At 59.2% G+C, this 18062-nt stretch overlaps 2 protein-coding genes across 8 annotated transcripts; both read right to left on the reverse strand.

Annotated features, from left to right (window-relative positions):
• Positions 1–1671: 1671 nt before the first annotated feature.
• LOC116232515 (alpha-N-acetylgalactosaminide alpha-2,6-sialyltransferase 2-like) lies at positions 1672–4500 on the reverse strand. 3 transcript variants are annotated; one of them, XM_031598903.2, is made up of 9 exons: positions 3999–4500; positions 3506–3701; positions 3230–3395; positions 2939–3104; positions 2727–2865; positions 2536–2639; positions 2374–2457; positions 2192–2291; positions 1672–1995 (listed from the first exon to the last, which is right to left on the reverse strand). In XM_031598903.2, the coding sequence occupies exons 1-9, from the start codon at positions 4169–4171 to the stop codon at positions 1816–1818; spliced, it is 1308 nt and encodes a 435-aa protein (XP_031454763.2). In that variant the 5' UTR covers positions 4172–4500; the 3' UTR covers positions 1672–1815. The 3 variants fall into 3 exon arrangements, with proteins under 3 accessions (XP_031454763.2, XP_031454764.2, XP_031454762.2); XM_031598904.2 differs by having other exon boundaries at positions 3506–3641; positions 3999–4499; XM_031598902.2 differs by lacking the exon at positions 3999–4500 and having other exon boundaries at positions 3506–3992.
• Positions 4501–5869: 1369 nt separating this feature from the next.
• CEP131 (centrosomal protein 131) lies at positions 5870–17822 on the reverse strand. 5 transcript variants are annotated; one of them, XM_090121930.1, is made up of 26 exons: positions 17545–17813; positions 16811–16896; positions 16104–16213; positions 15636–15754; positions 15094–15207; positions 14842–14991; positions 14415–14532; positions 13724–13837; positions 12609–12777; positions 12379–12479; positions 12066–12248; positions 11567–11758; positions 11318–11455; positions 10681–10806; positions 10468–10584; positions 9569–9598; positions 9064–9166; positions 8722–8923; positions 8382–8489; positions 8180–8297; positions 7896–7970; positions 7671–7813; positions 7353–7530; positions 7077–7273; positions 6198–6258; positions 5870–6123 (listed from the first exon to the last, which is right to left on the reverse strand). In XM_090121930.1, the coding sequence occupies exons 1-26, from the start codon at positions 17736–17738 to the stop codon at positions 6049–6051; spliced, it is 3321 nt and encodes a 1106-aa protein (XP_089978056.1). In that variant the 5' UTR covers positions 17739–17813; the 3' UTR covers positions 5870–6048. The 5 variants fall into 5 exon arrangements, with proteins under 5 accessions (XP_089978056.1, XP_089978057.1, XP_031454759.2 ...); XM_090121931.1 differs by having other exon boundaries at positions 16104–16218; positions 17571–17812; XM_031598899.2 differs by lacking the exon at positions 9569–9598 and having other exon boundaries at positions 17545–17812.
• Between the last annotated feature and the right edge of the window lie 240 nt (positions 17823–18062).

Consider the following 18062-nt stretch of genomic DNA (forward strand, 5'->3'; position numbering starts at 1 on the left):
CCCACTCAGTGGGGGACCCTTCGGGCTGGGATTATAAACACAGCACAGCTCAGCCTCGTGAGCTCAACGCCGCAGCCCCCGCACGTGGGGCTGCACCCCCAGATCGTGGGTGCACCACACCATCCCTGCAGCCCTGCAGGAACACCCAGTCAGCAGCCCCCCAGGAGGCAGCTTGGTGCAGGGACCCACGACAGATGTCCCTTTGGGTCTGCACTCCTTGGGGAGCAGCACACACAGCCTCCAGTACAGGGCTCACTGATGATTTTAAAATTTAAAGCCAAATTTTGCATACAACAATTAATTTTTTACAAGACTTCAAGCTTGCAAAGAACACCACGCCGCACATGTCACGTTGCCGCAAATAGATACAGGGCTGGAAAAACTGCAGACTTCACAGGGAATAAACATTCCTCCATCATTGGGAACCAGCTCACTCCTTCATGCTACTGCTGCCCCCCAGTATGAGCACACCCATGGCCCCCCCACTGCCCCCAACCATGTGCAAGCCAATGCTCTGGCTCAGCGCAGCCTGGGGACACCCACACGTCCCCTGTGCACCCTGCTGGGATGGAGCTTTGGGCTCCAGGGGATGTAGTGGGGTGGGGGGGTGACAGAGGGCAGTGGGTGCCATGGGGAGGTGGTGGCCTTGCAGGGCTGTTCCCATGGCCCTGCTCTGTGTGCTGCTGAGCTGGCACAGCTGAGTCACCACGAGGCAGAACGTACCCATGGGTGGGCAAGCAGCTTGCAGCAGGAACCCACACCCCATCCTGATGGAACCTTCCTGCTGTGAGGTGGCTTTGGTGAGTGGATGGGGTTGAAATAACCCAGGCATCGTGTTGGATGCCCGGCACGGGATGGGAACTGGGATTGTCCCCTCCAGCCACCCGGCCACTTTGTCTGGGGCCGCAGCTAATCCCTGCTGGGCAGACACCAGCTTGAGCCACAATCTCTGCACGGCGGCTGCCAAAAGCACCCGGCCCTCCTGACCTCCTTCCCACCGAGCAGCTCGGCCCGCTCTCGGGCTCCACTGATCCTGGCTAATCCACGGCAGGAGGAAGGCTCCTTAATTGGGGAGCTTGGCACAGCCATGAGTGACTGCTGTGCTGTGCTGCTCTGTTCTGCTCTGTCTGCCTGCAGGGATGGGGCAGGGTTGTGGCATGCAGGCAGTTGCCCTGGGCCTGGGTACCGTGCAGCAGCAGGGCTCGGGCAGCCATCCGGTGTAAATCTGCAGCCCCAGTTATGCAACGCTGCTGGTTTATTCATGCCTGAACTGGGCACTGGCCTAGAAAAAGCTCTGTGATGCTGGGGAGGGACAGGGATGGGGGCAGAGCCCCCAAGACGGCAGCAGGAATGATGGACATGAAGGGCACCAGCGGCCCTCCCAGCCACAGAATGGGGGACGTGGACAGGGGCTGCCACCCCAGGGCTATGGCAACAAACAGAGGATGCTACAGATCCCTCCCCAGGGTAGAGGCATTGCAGAATCCCCCAGATGGGCAGGAGGCAGCCCCAGCAGGAGATGCCGCTATACAAACCATATTAAGGACTCACCCATGAGCCCCTTGCACACACAGCAGCCCCCCATGGAGTCACAGCACTAGATTCTCCCTGGGTGCTTCACCATTCCCATTCTCCAGGCAGGGACAGGTTCAATTTCTATTTCTCCCACACTCAGTTTCACATGATTCATTAATTTTACCCCACATCAGAGCTGTGCAGGGCCTGGTAAAACTCATTACAAACTTTGCTCAAGTCCCAGCCCAGCTCCTCACTCACAGGTCCCAGCAGATCACCCAGCCCCGCACCCCGATGGCATCACGTCCCCTCCGAGCCGGTGTAGAGCCACAGGATCCCACTGCGCTGCAGTCGCTGCCACAGCTGCATCTCCATCCTCAGGTCGTGGTTGATGAAGAACTGCACCTCCTTGCGCTCACGGTCGTAGTAGTGGTCTGAGTACGCCCGGTAGCCCGGTGTTATGAACCCAAAGGCACTAACCTGCAAGACACAGGGCTGAGCTCACCACCCTGGCACAGGGGATGGGGCAGTGCTGTGGGAGCAGCTGTATGAGCAGTGACTGTGGCAGAGGGGGTGTGTGGATGCCAAGCGGGAGGCAGCAGCGCTGCTGAGCAGGGTGGAGGGCTGCAGGAGCTGTGCTGCACCCAGGGCAGAGCTGTGGACACGGGGTGCCCACCTGGTCACAGGTGTGGATGGCGGTCAGCAGCATCACGGCGCCGGTGGAGGGCCGGTACAGCTGCCAGAATGGGGTGGCCAGGATGTGGGAACGGAGAAATCTGTGGGGAGTGAACAGGAGCCTGAGACACCTCCAGCAGTGGGATGGGAAAGGGGAAACCCCCCCACCTGGGGGCTTCTTACCGGTTCCTGAGGTAGCGGATGAAATCCGGGTGCAGCATCCTAAATTTCCCCGCCTGCAGGTCTTTCCCAAAGAACTCCTGGGGGCTGTGGGGAGGTGTGGGCAGCTGCTGGGAGCTGTGGGGCACGGGGATGTGCTTGTGTCCCCCCCACACGACCACTTACTGGACCCCCTCATCCCGGCCACTGTCCACACGCTGCTGGCTCAGGGCCGCCCGCAGCAGCAGGTAGTCACGGTCGTGGTCTGGGAGGAAGACGTAGCAAGTCTCCTGCAGCAGAGGACGCACCAACGATCAGGAGATGACAACAGTGCTGTGCCCACAGCTCCCCTGTCCCCATGCCCTGTTATCCCCCACCGGTGTTTGGGGTGGATGCCGGAAGCCATCAGCGGCGTAGCTGCGCAGCGCGTTCACCATGGTGTTGGTGGAGAAGACGTAGAAGGACGTCCTGCTGCCAACATCGCGCTCAAAGCCCTCCGTGATGGCCCCATTCACCCTGCAAAGGGACACGCAGGGAGGTGGTGGTGGTTCCCCCGCAGCTGCACCCTGGCCATGCCCTATGCCCTCACCTGAACACGTAGTCATGAGCATCAATGGTGGGGCCCATGCCAGAGCCATGGAGGATGCCCCCGTTGCCCACCACAGCACAGCGGGTGCAACTTGTGGCCAGTGGGCGGATGTCAAAGAGCAGAGCGCTGCTCGAGGCGTTGAGGAGGGACAGGGATGACTTCAGCACTGCAGGTGGCACAAGGGGGGGTGTCTCACATTCAGCACTCTCTCCTCCCGCTCCATGGGATGGTGCTGTTTTCCACCATCCCCCCCCATGCACAGGGACCCGCTGTGCCCCCACCCGCACGCACCATCCCAGGGGATGTCCTTCCAGCCATGAGCTCCCCCGTATTGGTGCAGCCTCTGGTACTCATCCTCCTGTGCGTGCCGTGCCCACTGCAGCACCGGGATGGTGGGCAGGAAAGTGGCCCCAAACTCAGTGGCCCCAATCTTCTTCCTGATGCTGTTGGGACAGCCCTGGAAGCACAGGGGATGAATGATCGTGCAGCATGGCACCTTCGTGGTGTCCTGCACATGGGGACACGATACCTCTGTGTCCCTGCCCCAGCACTGTGGCACTGCTATACCGAGCTGCTGTAGGTCTCATCCTGCCCATATGTGTCCCCGAGCTCTGGTGGCATGCTGGGGCCGGGGGATGGCCATGCTGCCTGTGTCACCCGCTGTGGGGCTGCCGTGGTTGTGGCTCTGTGGTGGACAGGAGTCCTGCGGGAGGAGAGAGGAGGCCAGGAGGGATGCAGGAGGGTCCTATCCCCATCCCCAGCCCTGTGACAGTGCAGAAGAGGCTCAGGACAGGTGCAGGCAGTGCTGCTGTGGCTCTGCCCGCACCCATCTGGGCACAGCAGTGCCATCCCCACCCCACAAAACAGAAAGCAGCTGGGCTCAGAGCCACCCCGTTGGGCCCCAGGCCAGGGCCAGGAGCTGCACCGAGCACGGAACTCAGAGAGAGGGCAGCCACAGGCGGGTTCAGGGTTAATCATTTCCCAGGGCAAAATGACTCTGGAGCAAAACAACACCACAGCCAAGGGGCCACACCGTTCCCACCCCACCGCCCCACCATACCTGGAGAGCTGGAGCCACAGGCTGCGCTGTGCGGGCAGCAGCAGGAGCAGCAGCAGCACGGCGAGCAGGGTGAGAAGCAGCCCGGTGCTGCGGGCACAGCGTCCCGAGCACAGCATCAGGGCTGGGGGGCAGCAGCGGCTTCCTGGGGGTCTTCTCATGGTGGATGCTTGCATGGAGGGATGGGAACCTCAGCCTTGATGCAGGGCTCAAAGTGGGAAGCGCTCCTGTCCTCGCCCCTGCCTTCCTCCCGTCGGCCGTGGGACTCCGTGGCCGCTGCGCCCGTGTGATAAAGTACAGCTGGAGCGGGGACGGCCAGCGTCCTGCCCCAGGCAGCGCGGTGCGGATGGGGCAGAGCACAGCTCAGGGCTAGGAGCGGATGGGGCAGAGCACAGCTCAGGGCTAGGAGCGGATGGGGCAGAGCACAGCTCAGGGCTAGGAGCGGAGCGCTGCAGTCAGAAGCTGCATGAAAGGGAGGAAAGAGGAAACGGAGCTCAGGAAGCGGTTGTTAGAAAAGCAAGAATAGTAAAAACAAAGCTCGCACCAAGTAATTGCTACAGATGGGTGTTTCTTGGAGGGCCGCCACCCAGCACTGCAGGGATGGACACAGGGACCCCCAGGGCCGGGCTGCAGGGCTGTGCTTACAGCTATGCTATGGTGACATGCAGAGCTTGGCAGCGCAGCTCATTGCTACCTCCACTTCTTACAGCGACACAGAATTGCCAGCTATTAGCACAGCTTAGTGACACAGAACTAGCCATTAGCACAGCTTTAGATTCCCGTTACCTGGGCTTTCCAGCACCCTCCGTTGATCAGGCTGAACTCTGACCGTCAGCACATGGCACAGTAATTGCACTCTCAATGCAGACTTCTGGTTATGAATCACTCAGTCTTTGGGGGAAGGAGGCAACAGAGGCATCTCTGGTCATCACTGTGGGTTTTGCCATCCAGCAGCCATCCCAGTGCAGGTCACACTTGGGGTTTTCTGCTGGACTGTGTGGGCAGCATCACCCCGTGCTCCACCACGTTATCACTGCACCACAGACCATGGTAACACAGAGGGTGGATGTTCTTACCCCAGTGCCAAAAAGGGGAAAGAGAGAGAAAGGGGGACTGGTGCACAATCAGCTGTTTGTGTGGTACGGCCCTTTGCAGCATGAAATGGAGTGTTTTATGGGAAATGACCATCAGGGAGATGGCTTTTATGAGAGGTAACACAGGAGGTGACCCGGAGAGCACAGTGTGCACCCAGTGCCTGCTGTGCCCTCTGTCCCATGGTCTCCAGAGCCTGGCTGAAGGCACGTATCAGCCCTGGGACTCCAATGAGAAAACATTTGCTGACCCTGAGCAGCAGCCCTCGCCTTCTTGGAGAGAAAAACCTCCACAGGAGGGGTCACACACTGCCTGTTGAGAGGAAACGGATGCCATGAGCTCAGCGCGGGCGTTTCCCAATATTGTTGGGAGGTGGTGATGGATTTGAAGGGCTGTGAGATCGCATCATGCCCTGGTCCAGTCTCCTCCCAGCAGCCTGGCTTCTCCCATTGCACTTCACAGCTATTTCATTTGAAAGGCAGAACGGGGCTGCAGAACAGACAGCAAGCTGCTGGGCCACGGCTCTCTTCTCCCCCCACACCTCGAGGTGGCAGGGAACAGGCTGTGCTCAGCCCACTGCCAGCACATGGCACTGACCTCCCCTCTGCACAGAGCTCTCGGCCCCACGCTGCCCACAGGGCTCAGCCCCCAGCTCCCAGCACAGCGCGCTCGGGGCCACGCAGGGAGGGATGCATGCATCAGCAAAGAAAAGAAACAAAAAAAGGCCCTGGATGCCAACAGCACAGAGGCTCCCCTCTCCCCAAGGACATATAGATCAAAGCTGTAGAAACCAGAGCAGCTTTTATTGTTAAAACACAACCACCAGAAATCCAAATGCTGCCACATGTCCCCATTGGGACCCCCAGCCGAGGCACCAGTTTAAAAAAAAAAAAAAGGGGAGGGAAGAAGGAAGCCACCCCCAGCCCCACGGTAGGGGCCCATGCACCCAGGTGGCACAGGGCTATTCGGTGGCCAGCAGCTGCCGGCGCTGCTGCTCCAGGAGGGCTTCCAGGTGGTCGGCTCTCTGCACTGCAGCCTGTGAGACAGTGAGCCAGGGTGAGCTGTGCCTGGGCAGTGCTGCAGGAAGGGCAGGGGCAGCAACCTGCTCACCTCGTATTGCTTCCGAAGGCTGCTCACGTTCTCCTCCTTCCTCGCCACGGCTGTCTTCACCCTGAGCAGGGAGATGGGGAGAGGCTGAGCCCAGCACCCAGCTCTCATCACTCCCGGATCTGGGCACAGGAAAAAGCTGCCCTTCTCCACACCCTAAGCAAGCTGCAGTGCCACAGAGCAGCTGCTCCGGGCTTGGGATGCCCCTGCATGCTAGGAGCACTGTTATTCACTTTGGTAGCACTATGTGTTTGAATCAAGTCATCTGCAGGAAGAATGGACATGAGTTTCACACGACTTCATTAACTAAAGAGATCACAGGGAAATTTCTTCCCAGTTCTTCCCAGCAAACCCACACTTGCTCATGGCTTAGCATGCATGGTGGTGATGGGTTGGCCCACGCTCAGGGCATCACCCTGCCTCTCCAAGTAAAGCACTGGGCTGGCTCTGGGAAAGCCTCTGAGCTCCGCCTGCTCACTGCAGCTAGTGGTGAACAGCCCTGCAAAGGCACAGGAGGGATCAGGCCATACCACAGACAGCAGCCAGCACAGCCCCTGCTCCACACCGAAAGTGCTCCTGCAGAAGACGATGTGCTTCCCCATCAGATTCCTGTTCTGCTTGCAGAATCCCTCCCCCGCAGGCAGGAAAAGCAAAGGACCAGCTGCTTGACACTCATCCAGCACCAGCAGTGCCAGAACCCATGCTCTCTACAGCCCTGAAGCACTCCTGGAGCTATGGCAACTACTTCCCACCCCCATGTCCATGCAGGAGCTTAATGCAGGCCCGCAGCAGGCTGCAGAACACACGCTGGACCAGCAGGAACCCCCCAGGCCAGCCGTATACCTGCTGCCCCAGCTGCAAGCCCAGCACAAAGCCCCTCACCTCCTGTGGACCTCCTCCAGCTCTCGGTCCTTCTCCCGTACCACCCTGTCCAGCTCCAGGCGCTGCCGGGCACGCAGCTCCGCCATCTCTGCCTTCAGCCTCTTGTTCTCCTCCTCTGTGCCCACCAGCCTGTCTGCAAACTCCTGCCGGATCACTTCTGCCAGGCTGCTCCTCTCCTGAGACAGCTGGTCCCGTACCTGCAGGGTGACACCGGTGTGACCCTGTGCTGTGATGCAGTGCACTGGAGCCAGACCCCCAACCCTGCTCTCTGCTCACCTTCCGGATCTCCTCCACCTCCTGCTCCTTGTGCTTCAGCAGGCCCTGCAGACGGATGCTCTCTCCTTCCAGTTCCACCAGCCGCCCCTTCAACTCGTTGCAGCGCTCCTGCAGCTTCCGCTCAGACCTCTCCAGCTCCTGCAGCTCCACCTCGTACTTGTCCCGGATCCTCTTGATCCTAAAGGAAAAGAAGACAGAGCCCAGTGCTGCAGCCACACGGGAGATCCCCAGCCCCAGCGCATGTCCAGAGCTCCCTGCACAGGCACAAGGCCCATAAGACAGGGAAGGGAATTGGGAGCACCCCCTCTCCCTTCCCACCTGTTCTCAGCTGCCCGTTCGCACTCCTCCTTGGCGGAGGACATGTCGGCCTCCAGGCGCTGGATGACCAACTCAATCTCTTTGTCCCTCTCCTTCCTCACCTCCTCCCTCAGCTCCCGCTCCCGGGAGAGCAGCCAGGCTTCCTGGAAACAGCAACAGAGGGGGGAAACATCAGCTCCGAGCCTGAGGGCAGCAGCTCCCAAGCAGGGCAGCCCCGGCCATTACCTCCTTCTTCACATAGCTGGCCTCCCAGGCCTGTTTCTCGAGCTCCAGTCGGTCCTTCAGCACCTTCACTTCTGTCTACAGATGGAAGAGAACTGCTCAGCTCCAGTGGGTACAGCTGGGCATGGCCCTCCCTCATCCCACGTGTGCATGCTGCCCATAGGGTGCCAGTACACAGCTCCATGCACGCAGCTCCTGGTTGTGTCAGGACACAGGGAACGGACTGTTTGCACCCAGAACAGCCCTGCTCATGCTGCTAGGCCCCAAGGGACAGAGGAACAACACACCTGATGCCGCCTCTCCTGCTCCTCCTTCTCTCTGGCATACTCCTCCTTCAGTGCAGCGGTGACAGCCGAGCTGCTCGCCTCCAGCTGCCGCCTCAGCTCCTCCACCTCCGCTCTCTGCCTGCCCACACACAGCCCACAGCTCACAACATGCCAGGGAGACACGGCACAAGGCACAAAGCTGCCCCCCAGCCCCAGCTCTCACCTGGCTGCCTGCTGGCTGAGCCTCTCTTTCTCTTCAGCCACCTCAGCGTAGAGCCGGCGCCGCTGCTGCTGCAGTGCTTGTTCCTCCTGCTCCAGCTGCTTCTCACACCTGGGGGCAGAGTGGTCTCAGCAAGGTGCCAGGCTCAGGGTGTTTGGGCCCCCGGCACAGAGCTGCAGGGCTTTCCCTCCACCCTGCCCTGTATGCCACCCAACACAGCTCTGGAAGATGCCCAGATACCACCTCCTGGAGCTGCCCCACGTGGATGCCAACTGCTGACAGCACCAGGAACGCACTGTGGGTGGGTGCTGGATGCCACCCCGATGCCATGAGCCCCACGTACCGCTGCCGGGCCAGCTCCCGCTCCCGCTGGCTCTGCTCCTCCTTCTGCTGCTCCAGCAGCCCTCGCAGCTCCTCTGCCTGCCTGCAGTACCGCTGTGCTGCCCGCTCGTCTGACTGCAGCAGCTCGGCCTCATGCAGCATCTTCAGCTTCTGGATGTCCTGACGGTGCTTGGTGATCAGCTTCTGGATCTCTGGCTCCAGCCCTGGGGCAGTAGGGAGGATGCTCAGCACAACCCAGAGCTCTGCGGGTGCCTCAGCTCTGGCCACAATGGCATGGATGGGTTGGGAAGGGAAGACATGCATGGGTTTTCTTGTGTTCCATCTCTATCCAACGTGTCTGTACCTTTCACAGTGATCTCTTTGATCTTTTTGGTTTTCTCATCAATCCACTTTTCCCTCCTGATCTTCTCCGTTGCACTCATCAGTTCCTTGAGCTTCTTGATCTCCTGTTTGGAAGCCAATAGGAAAACTTCAGAAAGAAACTAGGGAAGAAAACCCTTATTAGTTCAGCTGTAGAAAAGGGCACTGCAGGCAGGAGCCGACGTCCTCAGCTGCGTGCAGCCCATACACTTGCTGGCCATGGCTGGGAGGACCTATCAGAGAGGAGAGGGGAACCTGAGGCTGGGCAATGGCTGCAGATCAGGGTGTGCGTGTCCTTCCTCCTCCAGCCTCCCCCTTCCCTGGGGACATGGGACTGAGGCTCCCATGCATGGGAGTCTCCCATCCCACTGTGTTCCCCACAGCTGTGGGGAAGGGGTGTCCACAGACCCAGCCCTGCTGCAGGGCAGGTGGGTTGGTGCATGCAGGCAGAAGGGCAAAGACACAAGAAGAGTGAAGGATGCATTTACCTCACAAAAGGGGCCCAAAGCACGCCAGACCTGGGGAGAAAGAAAGGAGGAGAGGGAGAGAGAAAGGGAATCACAGAACGATGGGGGAAGAGCAGAAAGCAGGGAAGAAGTAAAACCAGATGGTCACAAGCATGGGAGAGAGCAGGGACAACCACGGGGGCTCAGGGGAAGAAGAGAAGCTTCTGGGCTGTTCCTGCTGGGAGCAGGGAGAGGGAACTGAGGCACTGCAGCAGCAAATCCAGGCATAGCAATACCATGCTAGCTTTGTCCTCCCAGCTGTACTCAAAGCACAGCAGCATGGCAACGTAAGCCCAGCAAGTCTTTGCTGTTTTTGTGTGAGGGCTGAACCTGTGTGAATACTGCAGGAGTTCTGGACAAGGACAAGAGGGAGCAGGTCAGCAGGATGAGCCTCACAGTGGGGCCACAAAGCAGCAGAGAGAAGGCAAGCTGTCCCCATCTTCGGGGCAGGAGGGCAAGGACCAGCAGTAGCACTGCAGCAGGACCACACAGCCCCACATCCAGGGACAGGTGACAGCAAGAGCATCGTGACACCCACAGAACCCTGCTGTGTGCCCCAAACGCCCCACGCTACTTTATTATCTTATCCTCACTTAGTTCTGAGGGCATCCCTGCTCCTGCAAAGGGGGTTGGATGTAACCCAGCACAGGAGACAGCCACAGGCACACGGCCTCTGTGGCACTGGGTTTGTACCACCACTCAGTCAGTCCCATGCACCCAGCTTCAGGCAGCACAGCCTCTTAGGTAGCCAGGGCAAAGCCCTGTGCCTCACTACTTACAACCAGCAACTGGGCTTCCCTGAGGTGCAAAACCACACTGCTCGGGAGCCCCTGCCACATCCCATCCCCTTTCCCTGCAGCCCACCTGCCCTCTCCCCTCACCTGCTCGTGCTGCTCTTGCATCTGGGTGAGCTTCTTGCTGTACTTCTGGTCCACTTGTTTCAGCTCAGCCACCACAGTCTCACACTTCTCGCTCAGCACCTTCTTGTCATCAATGAGCTGAGAAGGGTGAAAAAAGAATCAGGCAACCAGGCAGTGCACAGCCAGCCCCACATTTGGCAGCAGAAACAGCAGGCTGAGGTGGGATGGCATTACCTGGTCGATGAAGGCCAGATGTCTCTGGATAGCTGCCTCGTACTGCTCCCTCTGCAGCTGGAGCTGGTGGCCAAGCTCCTTCTCGGTCTGCTTGACGTGCCGGACAGTAAGCTCCCTCTGCTGAGCCTTTTATGTAGGGAAGAAAGAACCACAAGACATGAGAGGGAGTAGCTGCAACAGCACATGCACAGGAGATAGCTATTAAACCTGGAGGGCACTCTGGGCCAGAACCACCAGGAGCGGCTACACCAAAGCCCTCGGATGCTCAAACCGCCTGCCCTGCTCAGCAAGGCAGCCCAAAGCCCTGATGACAAAAGGAAGGAGTTCAACCCAGGACTGAGGGCTTCTGGACTGGCCAAGACAAGCTTCAAACAGCAGGCAGCCAAGAGAAGGTCAAGAGAAGCCCACAGCAGACCAGGAAGGATCTTGCAGATCTTTTCCCATGCTAACAACAACCGAGATTGCTGCATGGCCCAGCAGCCTCTGGCTGCCCACACGAGCTCTCTGCAGCACCGTGCACTGCTAGGCACAGGCAGGAAAGCTGTAATCTTGTGCTTCAAAGCCACTGCTCCAAAGAACATCTGCTGAGGGCTCTTTGTCCTTCTTCCCAGCAAGCAAGGGCATCTGCCTCACACACCAAGGCTGTCTGCAGCAGGCTGATGGCTCGCTTCTTCTCCTCCACTTCCAGCTTCAGCCTCATGATGGAGCTCGTGACCTCCGTGGCAACAGCTGATGCCTGCTCCAAGTGCGCCAGCTCCTCTTCAGACAGGAGCCCCTGGGATAGGGAAAAAAAAGAATAAGGGAAGGCAGAGACCACGTGGAACCTTGGCAAAGGCAGAGGGCGGCCCCAGTGGGGTCCACCACCCCAGCACAACCCAGTGCTCACCTCCCGCTGTGTGGCCGAGGTGGCAGATCTGGGCCTCTCCTGCTCAGACTTCTCCATCTCATCCAAGAAACTAATGATACTTTGGAGTTTGGCCTCTGAGAGCAGGGCCCCATCCTCAGGGACACCAGGGGAGTGGTTCAGCTTCCCAAATTTCTCCAAGTTGTCAGCAGTCAGGGAGTTGGAGCTGGGCTCCTGCAGGATGGATGCAGCTGTTGCACGGGACACTGCAAGCTCCAGCAGTGTGGGGGGCTTAGGAGGGGCTGCACTGCAACTCAACTCTCCATCTGCTCCAGGGAGCAGCCCATTCTTTGTGCTCAGCCCTCACAGGCTTTGCTCCTCCCTAGGGACACCCCAGCTGCTCCAAACTCCTCCACTCCTCCTCCCTGCACACCCAGTGGCAGGGAACCAGCCACGTTTCCCAGCCTTCCTGCCCTCCACAACCCACAAGTGAGGAGGCTCTGCCTGGAACCGATGCAACTCTCCCCAACCCTCTACTTACCCCATCTACCCAGGTGTATTTGTCTTTCTTGAAGAGCTTTGGAGAAGGCAGCAGCTCTGGTTCTTCCTCCAGCAGCCTGAGTGTGTCCAGCAGCTCGCTGAGAGTCACCTTGGATGGAGCCCTGCTGACAGCAGTCACCACCGTCTCCAGATCCTCGCCTCCTGTCTCTCTGGAGCTCACATCCTGGAGGAGATGATGACATAGCTTGGAGTCAAACAGTTTGCCGGATCTCCACAGAAGCAAACCCAGGCTCCACAGCCACCCCAGCAGAACAGTTTGTACCAGGAGCACCTCGAGGCGAAGCCAGACCCACCTGCAGCTTGTCCTCCACACCATGATCCTGTGAAGGCGCGGAGCTGAGCTCTGTGAGGCTGCTTGCTTCTGGCTCTGCAGCTACAGAATGGAAATTGGCATCTGCAGGAAGCAGGCTGTTCTCATGTGCTTGCAACAAGCAGCTCCCCAGAGTGAGAACCGCCCCTCCAACACCCTCCTTCCCCTGTCACACACTGCTCCAAAGCATGGAGACCTGCAGCAGGGACTCACCAGCGTTGTTGGCTTTGATGATGCTGCTGGCTGGACTGCCGTTCCGTGCAGAAGCAGGCTTGGCAGGCTTTTTCTTTGCTATCCTTCTGCCCTCCTTCACCTGCGCCAGCTCTTCTTCTGCCAAGCGCTTTGTGTCAGAAGCCTTTTGGGCCCTTTTCTGGTGCAGCTCCTGTAGGGACAGAGAAGTCATCAGGTCTTGCCCAGCACAGGATGGTGCTGACACGATGGAGCAAGAGCTAAGAGACAGCACCACACCACACAGCCAGCTCTGCATGGTTAACAAGGCCAGCTCTGCTCAGAGAAAGTGCAAGCACAGGAAGAGCAGTTCTGCCTCTTGCTACTGGGAGCAGAGGGGTGGTGGTGGATGAGGTCCTGCATGCCCTTGTGCAGCATCCTTTGCTGCTCTGCGAAGGGCCTCTGAATTGACCACACTGCATCAGCAGCTCAAGGGCCAGGCAAAGCAGTGCCTGGGGGCTGCTTTAATTGTGTTCTGAGAAATCACTGAAGGCATGAGCACGTGTTTGCACGGCTGCTGCAGCATTTCACAGCTGCTCACTGCTGTGCCTCCCGCAGCACTCCCCTGAAACATGACTCCATATAGGCCAAAGAGAAACTGGGGCTTTTAAAACTCTTCCCAGCTCTATTCCAATCCAAATGAGCAACTCCCCGTGGTCTGTAACAGGCCCAGCCCCTCATCTGTGCTCCAGGAGCACCCGTCCCCTCCTGCCATTAAGGGCTGCCAAGAACACGGCAAGGACAGCGAGGTGCTTCCTGCATCAGTGCCAGGAGTGCAGAGCAGAGCTCAGCACAATACAGAGCGACCCAAGCCCAAGGACAGACCCTCGGGGGACCTCTCTCGTCCTTGGCCGCCCCGAGGAGCTGCAGTTATTGCCTTCAGTTTGAGTGCAGCCTCCCTTTCCCTGAGAACTTGATGGAAACCAGCACTGGGTGAGCTGCCAAGCTTGGCAGGAGCACAAAGGAAACTTCTCTGTGGCACTTCAGCCTCCACAGGGAGCGCTCACTAGAATTCAGCTTCATGGGAAGCCCTTAGAGATGCAGAGGAGAGGCTGAGGTACTGCTGCAGCACAGGGCACGGCGCAGGGCCTCATCCCTACCTGGATGGCAGCACGCCGTGCCAGCCGTGCCTTCTCCTCCCGGATCTTCCGGCGTTCCTCATCCTTCCTGTCACGCAAATCCAGGACGTTTCTCTCCTCCTGCTGCTGCCTTTCCTTCCAGAGAGAAAGGTCAATGCTGTGACCGGGAGCTCGTCCACATCCAAAGCAGTGGGGAGGGATGTGCCCCCCCAGAGTCACCCCCTCCCACAGCCCACCCCTCCTCGCAGGGAAAGACCCCTCCAAAAAGCTCCACTTTTCAGCAACTTCTTTTCTCTAGACACCAAATGCAATTATTAGTCATCCGAGGCTGAAACCACCAAGGAGACAAGGCTTAAAAATAGCATCTCACAAACAAGAGCTACAGCGCTCTTTGTTATTTGGATAAATAATTAAACACAACGAAACACAAATAGCTGCAGATGACACGTCACTCCCTAACGAGCCAATCGTTACTGGTTCACTGCAGCGAGCTGCAAGAGGGCTTCCCTCCTCTGACCATGAGAGGCACCCAAGACAGCAACAGCACAAACTCTGCCCCACTCTCCCTGCCTGCTGCTGGAAAGGCTCCCGGCTGCATCCCATGGCACCCTAACAGGGACAATGCAATGCAAGAGCAAAGCCCCCCCCCCGTGCCCCGCAGCTCAGGTTTGGGCTGGTAGATGTGATGGTAAGGGAAAGCCAGGGGACAGACCTCCCTCTTGGCAGCCAGCAAGCGCCCCAGAGCCGCTGCTCCTGCCCTGCGCCGCTGCGAGTGCCGTCGGTACCAGCGCTGGATGGTCACAGCAGCGAGGTTCACCTGCTGGATGAACCTGCAAGGGAAGCAGCATCAGCCCCACGGCCCCCCACCATCACCTCTTGCCACAGCAAAGCAGGAACTGCTCAGCACAGCCCTGCACCCCAGCCCAGCGAAGTAGGAGAAACTGGTTCAGCTCAAGAGCGTGGAAGATCACGTTCTTTTGACTGGGATAACGCAAAGAGCACTGAGCTGAGTGGCAGGCAGGGAGAAGCTGCTCAACCCCGTGTGCCAAGAGAAGCAATTCCCAGGCCCAGAGTCCCACAAGACACCAACAAACCTGGTCCCATGCCATCCTGCTGCCTCTCCCACCCCCCCAGCTCACCTCTCTGCCTCCTCTTCTGTCACCTCCTTCCTCCGGGGCAGGCTGCTGTTGTTGTTGCGGGTCATGATATTGTTGCTGGAGAAATTCTTCTGAGACTTCATGAAGCTGCTGCTCTCACTGTCCTCGTTTGCAGTCGCTTTGATGACGTTGCTAAGGCAGAAAATAAAGCCACTGGTACCATCCCAGCCGGCTCTGCCTCACACAAACATGGGGTCAGTGCAGCTCCCAGACCAGCAGCTGGCCCACACTTACTTGAGGGAGCTCGGAGCCTGGTTGGAGCTTTTGGGTGCAGGGCCCTTGTCAGTGGTGGAATAGTTATTGTGCACCATGGTGGTGACACAGTTCCCCATCGCGCCCTTGTTGCTCCTTGCATAGAGGGAAGAGAACACACGATGACTGGATCTGAAGGGGACAGCACGTACTGCACAACGACCTTCACCACTGCCTCAAGCATTCCTTGCAGCAAGCAGGGGAGGATGCAGGAGCTGTTACCCCACAGACAATGCACACAGCCCAACAGACACAACAGCCTGCTGCTCACACTGTGCTGAACATTCACACTTAAAACTTTCCCAGCCCAGGGGTTTCACATCTTACTCGTTCCCCTTCCCAGAACTTGAGTGGCCTCTACCCAAAGGAACCACACTCCTTCGTAGCCCCCAAGCACGCTCCCAGCAGGGCCCAGCAGAGCACAAAAGTACAGCACTGGCACCGCCTCCTCTGCCCAAACATTTTCTGTTTGGTTCCTTCAGCACCAGGCCTGCAGGTTGCTGGCTCAGGGCCACCCCTCCTACCTATTGTTGGCTGTGAAATTGGCTGCTAGGAGCACGGTGGCTTCCTTTTTCCTCATGCCTGCTGGAGGCTCGGCGGTGCGGGAGCCAGAGGGGCCAGGAAAAACTCGTGGTTGATCATCCTGCCATGGGGGGAACACAAATAAGAGTGAGCAAGCACCAAACCAGCCCTTTGTTCTTCCTCCAGAAACCCACTTCTCCCCCACGCAAGGGAATATCTCAGCTCTGCAGCACTGCAGTCCTCCTGCACTGCCACCTGCCTCCCTCAGAGCCAGGTGCATGGAGCTGCAGCCACAACCCTGGACTCAGATACTGTGCCAACTGCAGCTGCAGGTGGAGCAGGGATCAGCCCAGCTGCCATGGACACCCTGTATCCCCACTGTGCTCAGACCCTGGGGAATCCCTCCCACCAGACCCCCACCCCACGCTCTGCTCCTAGTGCCAGCAGTCAGCTCAGCCTACAACCCTCACCAGGATGTTCCACGTGGTTTTCCTCTCCAGAGAGGTTTTGCTCACACTCGCCACCTTCTTTCTTCCACCAGAACTGCTCTCAAAGAAGGTCAGGAATTCTCCTGTCTGCTCTGAGCTTCAGCCCGAGGCAAAGAGAAGGAAAGGATATGTGTCCTGGGGTTAATATTGAATGCATGCACATGGCAACGAGGCAGTCACAGCAGGATTCCCATCACTCAGGCTGCTCCAGCAAGAAACCTGCTCTGATCTGGGCTCAGCAGCGTGGCTGCAGCACAGCAGTGGCTGACAAAGGCACAGCACGCCGAGGCATGGGGAAAAAATGGACAGAGAATCATCACACAGCCACAAATCTATGAATGATACATTTTTACACAGAACATTATGCTTCTGCAGGGCGCGTGGAGAGAAAATACATTGAAGGGCAAAAAGAACTGAAAATTTCCATTCAGAGACAGGCTCTGGGAGGTCACTGCAGTCAAAGGAACTGCCCTCTTCTATCACAGCCCAACTACACTCGGTAAGTCCAGAAGGAGTTGCTGCAAGTGAAAAGCTCCATCCTTATTTCCCCAATTCCCAGGGGACCTTAGCTTTGCAAAGCCAGGTTACGGCCTGCAGCGTGTGTGACAGAACATCTCAGTGCCTGGCTGTGCACGGCTGTGGTTTCCTGGTGGGACAGGAGAGCAGTGCTTCACACGCTGCAGCCATACCTGTGCGTGCTGTTCGCCTGCTGGTTGACCTGGGTGGTGCTGTTGGACCTCCGGAGGTTGTTGATGGCTCTGGATCCTGCATCCTCCTGGGGGAGGAGAAAGCAAAACTCGGTGAGGATCACCAATAACAGCTCGGGTGGTGCTGCCCTGCCACGGTGCTCAGACACCCCACTAACAACACTGGTACCCCCACCACCCTGCCAGGCTCCCGCTGAGCAGGTGGGGCTGTGCTTGGTTGCTGACTCCCCAGCACACAGCAGGGCTGTGCTCGTTACCTGCCCAGCAAACAAACACCAAGGCAGAAAGCCAAGGCAGCAGCAACCACTCAGCCACCGAGGATCCCTCCTCCAGCAGGATCCTCAGAGCAGGAAAGCACGCAGGTGGGTTTGTGCGCCTCCCAGCGCTCCAGACCTGCCCTCCCCGGGGCAGAGCAGAGGGGAGCACCTCCGTGCAATGCACCCCAGGGAACCAACGGCCTCCTTGGCCGCGGGGCACGCTGCTGGCACAGTCAATTATCACTCAACTCAACCCAATCGCCGGCCCCCAGGACCCGCAGGTCCTTCCCAGCAGCTCAGCCCCGTACCCACAGCGATGCACTCAGTTATTCCTCCCCAACCGCACGACTCCGCGCCCGTCCTCGTCCGACCCCACCGCGCTCCTCCCCGCCCAGCCCCACCTCCCATCCCCCTGGCCGCTCTCTGACGCGGCCCCCAAAGCCCCCCATCCCAACCCACCTCGTCCCCAGCACAGCGTCACCCACCAGCGCGTTCCTTTTGGTTTTCCCATCGCCGACGACCGACACGGAGCGCACCACGTGCTTGGCGGGCGAGGCGCTGCCGGGCCGTCGCGTCACGGGCACGGGCAGCCCGGTAAGGCTCAGCTCCGCGGCGCCGCCCGGGCACGAGCAGCTGCTACGGGCGCTCCTCATCCTGCGGCGGGGCGAGGAACGGCCCCACGCGGCGGCCCCGACCGCGCAGCCCCGCCGGACCCCCGGCCCGGGTGCAGCCGCCCCGCCGGACCCAGGCCTCGCCCCGCCCCTCACCTGCCCGCGCCGTCCGCCCGCCCTCATTGGTCAGCGCGAAGGGGGCGGGGGCCGTGCCATTGGATGAGGCGGCTATCGGTCAGAGGGGGAATGGGCGGAGCGACGCGGGGAGGAGCAAGGAGCGGGATTGGCTGAGGCGAGGAAGGGGGCGGGAGGTGGGAACGATGTGGGCGGGGCTAGGAGGGATGCGGGGTGCGGAGGCGTGGTCTG

The sequence above is a fragment of the Phasianus colchicus genome, chromosome 20 (assembly GCF_987193195.1).
Source record: "Phasianus colchicus chromosome 20, bPhaCol1.hap1.1, whole genome shotgun sequence".
Classification (NCBI taxonomy): Eukaryota; Metazoa; Chordata; class Aves; order Galliformes; family Phasianidae; genus Phasianus; species Phasianus colchicus.

Coding starts and splice junctions, on each gene's coding strand:
- LOC116232515 (XM_031598902.2), bottom strand. CDS start 3,916: ATGATTAACCCTGAACCCGCCTGTGGCTGCCCTCTCTCTGAGTTCCGT. Junction 2,640..2,726: donor GGCATCCACCCCAAACACCG/GTGGGGGATAAC, acceptor CCTCTGCTGCAG/GAGACTTGCTACGTCTTCCT. Junction 2,458..2,535: donor GGCCGGGATGAGGGGGTCCA/GTAAGTGGTCGT, acceptor ACCTCCCCACAG/CCCCCAGGAGTTCTTTGGGA.
- CEP131 (XM_090121930.1), bottom strand. CDS start 17,738: ATGAGGAGCGCCCGTAGCAGCTGCTCGTGCCCGGGCGGCGCCGCGGAG. Junction 11,456..11,566: donor CCTCGGCCACACAGCGGGAG/GTGAGCACTGGG, acceptor TCCCTATCCCAG/GGGCTCCTGTCTGAAGAGGA. Junction 7,274..7,352: donor AGGTGGAGGAGATCCGGAAG/GTGAGCAGAGAG, acceptor GTCACCCTGCAG/GTACGGGACCAGCTGTCTCA.